Raw genomic sequence first — 7,500 nt, forward strand, 5'->3', positions numbered from 1 at the left:
CAAGACGTTTACACAACATGAATATTGACTTGAACAGTTTTACAGCGTTACCAAAGCCAGCCGTGAATGTAAATGGGTGCGATTGTAAAACTACGAAACGCATTCAAACTGTCTTTTAAGATCGTAGGGGTCTTGCGTGCTCTGGTCCTGGTGCATCACATTTGAGTTTGATTCCCCCTTTCGGGATGGACTTTCTTGAACCGAAACCAACTTAGTAACGATTTGTATTCCCTTATTAAGTTTATTTATGCTACCTTTGCCAAAGCTATAACATGTATTCCAATTGCCAAGGGTTATGTAGCACTGTTTGGGCGTCCACTTTCCCCGCTTTTGTCAATGCCTTTTCTGTCAGACAAGTGTTTGTCAGAAGCCGAATTAATACATAAACATTTTGCGTAGAGAGTAAAACAAAATAGCTCGAACAGTTTACTCTTTCGGTTTTAAAAGTATCTGGTCATGTTGTCCAAATAATTCGGTCATATGCGCCGCACTCTTTCTTCATTTTGTTGCGGTCATTAGCTCTTTGGGATACACTGGTAATAAAGACTTTTTGCGGTACCTGTTGTCATCCCGACTTTATGTCGATATGATAAATGTTCAATTCTTCTTGCATATCCGATGCAATACTTGCATTCATGCAATTGGCATATGGTTCCTAGCCGATGTGTTTTTTTGCAGATTATTCAGTCGATCGCAGTTGTGGTTGTTGGTATTGAGCATATTGACTTTGGGCCTAGGTGCCTGTTTCTTGAGCCTGATATTCTGCCTCATAATGCTTATTACCGTGGAAAGTGACTGGAAAATTCAGGCATCTTGAACAAACTTATGCTCCTTAAAAATAATTAGTACAGTACATCGTTTTCTTAATGATGCACTCATGCGTAAAAAACCTTAAACGGGTATATACAAATAATTACGTAAATAAATATGATATTTTATATTAAATGGTTGTTTGAATTACATAATGTTTTAATGTTAAAATTCAACACAATAGCAATTTTATTCGTCTCGTGACTGCACCAACACACGTGTACGGCAAACACACTTAAATGTATCAAACATTTAATCCAACAACTTATTTCTAGGGTTTAACATTTAAAATTGGAGTTCAAACTTCAGCAGCAGGGTCTTTCTTAGACTGGAAGTTAGAATTCAAACTGGAGTATTTGATCGGCTCTATGAGATTCTGTACGATATTGTAATGATTTTCTTCTTCTTCACCATGCTATGTATATAATGCTTGTTAATAAATATATTCAAGCCCTTTGAGTACAACATGAGTTTTCTGAATTACATAATCCTATTTATTGCCGTATCATTTGTTTTTTAATTATCAAATAGCGTTTTTAAAGTATTAATTTTTCATTATACAGGTAGAAATTGTTTTGATACAATAAAATTTTGTGTTAAGAAGCTATGTTCATTATATATGTCATTCCAAACCATTGAGATTTTAAACGACCACTTAAACGTACTTTTCAATATTTTGTAAAGAGATTATAAGCTATTAAACATTAAGCATAATGTGGTAATATATCGGTTTTATGTACGCTTTTACGCTTGAGCGGGACGTTCAGTATGCAGCAGGGCGGGGTCGATAAATCTCTGTCCAGGAGAGATTTCAAGGTGTCTTAATCGGCAATGGATATGTATATGGATGGATATCAACATAAGTGCTTAGAACCTGCGCAAAACCCAGTTTATAGATTCACAGTCAGGATCTCACATAAAAGATAAAGCCTACTATGTCATGAGAACAACCTTTTTAAGGGACAAATCGATGTCCAGCATTCATGGATAAATAACTAAACATTATAATGCAATGCATATTTTGCATACGTTCAATAGAGTGTTTGAAAACAGTTTTACTTGATCACGACGATTTATAGTATTTACATACGCCTTTATTCTACTGTTTTAGTACCCAATCCATGTTAGGAAAATAATCCGAGACGTAACTTACATGAATAATTCTTAATGGCTGTTTGTAAGCATAATTGACATCATAATACGGTCTACCAAAATATATAGGGTTTGTTGGTTGAAAATCAAATACATTATTTTGTGTGAATAAATAATATGACAATTGTATTATTTTCTTTTCAATCTCTCACCTTTCCCTTTAAATCCTTTACATTCCCTTTTATCTCTCACATTTCCTTTCAACCCTCACATTCCCGTTCAAGCTGTCACAATTCCTTTCAATACCTCAATTTTCTATTAATTCTTTCACTTATGAAATAAAATTTCAGTTGTAAATCAAATTTGTCATAAAACCGTTTTTTTTTGACGGGACCCAAAGTTTCTTCCCGCAGTCCTGCATATTTATAATTGATTTACATACGTAGTGTCAGTTATTTAGATCTTACTGTTGTGATGTAGTTTCTTGAGCTAATGGGAACAACCAAAAAGAAAGGAGAAATCTCTAACCGTCCGTTATGGTTACTGCTAACCTTATTTGCAATGGCGGCTGCATTTTTTTCGTAGAAAACGCTTAAAACTTGTGCTATCATTAGGAACAATTAAATACATGGTTCTGTGTTTGGAGTAATCTCTCTCTAGAAAATCTCAAAACGATTTTTTTATCATTGTTTGAACTGACTAGTATTAATTTGAGATTAATCTCAGTTGTGACTTATCAGCGAGATGCCAATACAAATAGTGAGTATGTTAAACATTTGTTTACTTCGGGTTAGGGCGTGGTGCAATATTGAACAATTTTAATTCAACAAACCCTTAACAACCCTATCAGGCAAACGTTTAAAATGATTATTCCCCGAATAAAATTCGCTAAAAAACATTCGATATCTTTTTGCCATACGAATAATTTTGACAAACGGTAACAATTTACAGACAAGACTGAAACAAAAATCTGTTTATTGAAAGAATTATTTTTGTATTACAAAATACCTTAAGATATATGAAAACACTAAATGTAAACATAAAAAACTATCAACATATTTTATAAAGCAATAATCATATAGATAAGAGTGGAATTATAAAAAATATATGAATAAAACAAAACCATTTCTTATTTATGAAAAGTGTTCATTAATTTAATTTAATTTAATTAATCATAACACGTATACACAATAATCACACATAGTCTAGGAAAACGAATCTTAAAAAAGTAATGTATCTGGATGGAATCAGTTATTAATTCTCTTTATAATTTAAAACTTCTGTATCTGAAGTGACGCGTCATCAGGTTAATCGCACATGTGTCCACGCCTACACACTTATCAACCTCAGTTATTACGTCGCGTGAAACTTTGTTTGTCCCGGCATTGTTGGTTTTTCTTCAGCTGTCTCTTTTTGGTTTAAGCCATCTGACGAAAAGTCACTGTGCGTTTTGTTGAACCGCCAAGGGCTAGAATTATAACAAAAAATATAAAATAAATTAACGAGTTAACAATTATTTGAAGCGTTCAACACATTTCAGTTTCATAAAACAGCTCAATAAACAACATAAATAATATAAAATTAAACTACAATTATCCAAATTATAACTATATTGACATAAAAACAAGACGTGTGCGGCTTTTCATTTTATTTCGATTTGTAAGCAAATTTATCCGTGCAATTACATGTTTGATATACTAACTAATATGTCAGTTATGTGTGTTTGGTTCGTTAAAATTGATTACTATTTATTCCATATACATCAATACTATTGCTCGCCCCAAAATGTATGGAATGGCATACGTATGTTAGTAAAGGTTACTGATAAGGATAAGATTACATTACAAAAATAAACATAACAACGGTGTCACGATCTCGACATTTGACGACATAAAACGAACGCTCAATTGTGTGTGTGTGTTAAGATTGTCGCACCCTTAATCACTGAATTCATTCACAAACGTGAAAGATATTCATACTCATAATGCCCAAAACCAATAAGAAGTGAATAGCAAAGCATATTAGGAGTACTTAATAACAAATATTGAATACAGTTTAATCCCCATTCGTGAGAAGGAAAACATCATATGCTGTGCTATTCGCTTATTATTGGTGTACGTCTGAAAGAGACAAGATACATATGCTGCATTCAAGCTTCCATGTTTTGTTTTGATCAATATGTTTTGAATAAAGACTTTGTTAGTGATTGCATTAGTGGCGGAACATGCAACTATAAACTCAAAATCAATTATTTGGCAAGATTCTTTATTATTCTATGTCTAATGTCTAAGACTTTTGTGTGAATTCGGTTTATTTACTAATGTTCTTCTCCTTCAATGACTTTTCTTAAAAAAATATATGTCTCGAGTTAAGTTAATATTTGCACGTTGTACCAATACCTAAATTTCTTGAACAGAAATATGCCTAAACCCGCGGCCCCAACAGCACCCAAGCTTCCCAGCACGGCACCGACAATGACCGGCGTGTTATCGGCTACCTTACCTGAATCTGAAAACGCAATCATCAATAGAAACTAAGCAAACAGTGCATGTGTGAACGAAACGGAATACAAAGATATAAGCACAACTTCAAAAGCACTTTAAAGTTGGAGTTTGAACTGTTTTTTTTTAAATAATTTTAATGAAGAAACCCGTTCTTAATTAATAATTTCAGATAAATATACACACAATTATGTATGAGACTAACAATTTAAAACAGTTCATAAAACTTCATGCATATTATTTCAAGTTTCAATGTACTTGTTAGACAAATGGACCAGTACTTGCGGATAGCTCCTTTTCGCAGTTCTTCCCCGTATAGGTTTGAGCGCAAACGCAGTTGAAAGAACCAATGGTGTTGTTGCACGTCCCGTTGTTCAGACATGGGGCGGAAAGGCATTCGTTTATGTCAGTCTCGCAGCTGTGACCTGCGAATCCACTGCTGCAATCACATATAAAAGAACCTTCGATGTTAGCACAAGTTGATCCGTGTCTACAGAGAGATGTGTTTTCCGAACATTCATCGACATCGATATCACATACGTGTCCTCTCCATTCCATTAGGCAGTTACAGACATATGACCCATTTGAGTTGCTACAGGTGCCATTGTGCTTACATGGGTTTTCTAAACATTCATTGATGTCCTGATTGCAGTCTTCACCTTGCCAGCCGACAGGACAAGAACAATTCCTCCAACTTGGCTCATTTAGACAAGTAGCATTATTTCCGCAAGGTGTTAAATAACAGTAATTTGTCTGCGTACAGTTTTTACCAGTCAAGTCTGGAGGGCAAACACACTCATATGAACCCTCTCGATTGCTACAACTGCCATTTCGCTGGCATGGATTTTGTAAACATTCATCTATGTCTTGATTGCAATGTTTACCTTGCCAGCCGACAGGGCACAAGCACTCATATGAACCCTCTTGATTGTGGCAAGTGGATCCATTTTGGCACGGCGGATTATCACATTCATTGATGTCTGTTTCGCAGTGTTCTCCACTCCATCCAGCATCACAATCACATGAGTAATTTCCTCGGTAATTACTGCAATGCTGGTGTATTCCACATGAATATAACGACCTGTGGAGAAATGCACATAACTTTTTTCAAAATCTGTTATAAACCAGTGTGATGGCTAGCATGGCTTCACTGTTCTTTTTAACGAAAGTGTTGTCTCAAACACATATAGCGTCACTGCTAACAAATGCAAAATACACAACACATGGTGTATATCAAATGACAAACACACTTACGAATTTTGGCATTCGTCTATGTCATCATGACATTGTGGCCCCGTCCATCCTTGAATACATTTTGTAGCATTCCCATCCGCGTGCTGGCAGTGCTCTCCTTCCCAGCCGCTCAGACAGTTGCAGCTTTAAATTATTGTAAATGTTCGAATCGAATAATTGAATAGTTTGGTTGGTAATTAAGGGGAGTATTATATCACAAGATATTAAAAATAAGTAACCATATAATTTAATGTTCCATATTCAAATAACATAAATACTCAAAATCAACGAAATCTTCGCAAAATATTTTGCAAAATAAATTTAACCCATAAACAACAGTGTTCCTTATCGCAATAGGCTAAATTTAAACGAAAACGATGTGGTCTGGTGACATAGATTTAACGAGATATAAATGCTCATTTTTATTATCTTTGTGAGTGTTCATAGGCATCATCATCATCATCATCATCATCATCGTCATCGTCGTCGTCGTCATCATCATCACGATCATCATCATCATCATAAAAACATTAAAAGAAAACACTATTAAATGATAAAAGCATAGGAACGTTCATGGTAACAATTGTATTTTTAATTGGTTTTGATTGCAATCATGGCTTCAAGTTCGTTTTAAATATTGGAGTTTTTTCTTGTTGTACCTGCTCGGTATAATAAGGAATAATGAAAAAGAATGCAAAATATAATGTCAAAGCATGCCTCTCTTTGTTGTACATAAATTTAAACAAATATAATGAGGATAGTTACAACAATTTAAATTTGTGTCATATATTGAGTATTTATCTTATTTATTTATTTTCGAACGTGTAATTTATGTTTTAATGAACTTATAGTTTCGCTTCAAAATAAGTTAAGAAACAGAAATTTCGCGTATGGCTATTGATTCAATTTGACTCTTATAAATAAATGTCATGACTTAGTGCACACATTATATTTCTATTTCAGCTTGTATTTTATAATTATGCATTAATCCTGACACACATTTTAAGCGTATCTGTAACTTTGTACATTCTGTTAATCAAGCGAAGATTATGAGAATATTCTTCGTTTAATTTTGATAAGTCATGCGGAAGATCTATATTTCAATACGTCGAACTGAATATATTGCCCAAACTTAATACAATTGGAGACTTTTCTAACGCAACACTTTTCAAACTTTAATATCTCAGTAATGAGTTTAGATTTAGATTTAAAATTGCATATGTGATCATTTAAATACATTCTGTGCAAGAGTACTATAAAATCATTCATCCGTGACAACCGGACGCTTTTGCTCGTGTGGAACGTGTGGTTTTATCTTTTTGCACACGGAAATGGTGAAACGCGATGTAATTCTAATTTTATTTCAACGTGTTCATTTTAGGTGGGTTTTAACACCAGGAAACATACAATTAATTTACAAATCAATATTTTTGTATACAATTTTAGGAGCGCAACTGCGCAATTGCAGGCTACCTTCACCACTTGCTTACGTCCGATCGTCACGGATGAATAATTTTATCCTTTACTTGCACATACTGCAGTCAAATGATCACATGTGCAATTTTAAATCAAAATATTAACTCAAAACTGATATGTTTAAGTTTGGAAAATTGGTGCGTAAAAAAGTTTCCAAGTGTAGTACAATACTATATAATTCAAATTTAATTTCAATTTTATCATTCTAGGTAGAATTTAACACAAGGCAAACATAAAATTAATTTAAAAAACAACAACAATGTGGCTCGTATGAATATTCAGGAGCGCAATGTTGCAATCCGGTCGGTCATTAAGACATGTATGTTAATGCGTTTTACTTTTCACATTATTATTTTCCGTGGTACGATTCTTGAGATTTTTACTTTTG

General features: G+C 33.8%; 1 protein-coding gene across 1 annotated transcript in view; it reads right to left on the reverse strand.

Annotated features, from left to right (window-relative positions):
• Positions 1-2,860: 2,860 nt before the first annotated feature.
• The window catches only part of LOC127871117 (neurogenic locus notch homolog protein 2-like), a 9,126-nt gene continuing 4,486 nt past the window's right edge, over positions 2,861-7,500 (reverse strand). Inside the window, exons 5-8 of the mRNA XM_052413832.1 lie at positions 5,658-5,780; positions 4,685-5,484; positions 4,302-4,410; positions 2,861-3,370 (exon numbers count right to left, since the gene is read on the reverse strand). Coding sequence (XP_052269792.1) covers positions 3,256-3,370; positions 4,302-4,410; positions 4,685-5,484; positions 5,658-5,780 — 1,147 coding nt within the window. The 3' untranslated portion in view covers positions 2,861-3,255. The remainder of the gene's footprint in view (positions 3,371-4,301; positions 4,411-4,684; positions 5,485-5,657; positions 5,781-7,500) is intronic.

The sequence above is a fragment of the Dreissena polymorpha genome, chromosome 3 (assembly GCF_020536995.1).
Source record: "Dreissena polymorpha isolate Duluth1 chromosome 3, UMN_Dpol_1.0, whole genome shotgun sequence".
Taxonomy (NCBI): Eukaryota; Metazoa; Mollusca; class Bivalvia; order Myida; family Dreissenidae; genus Dreissena; species Dreissena polymorpha.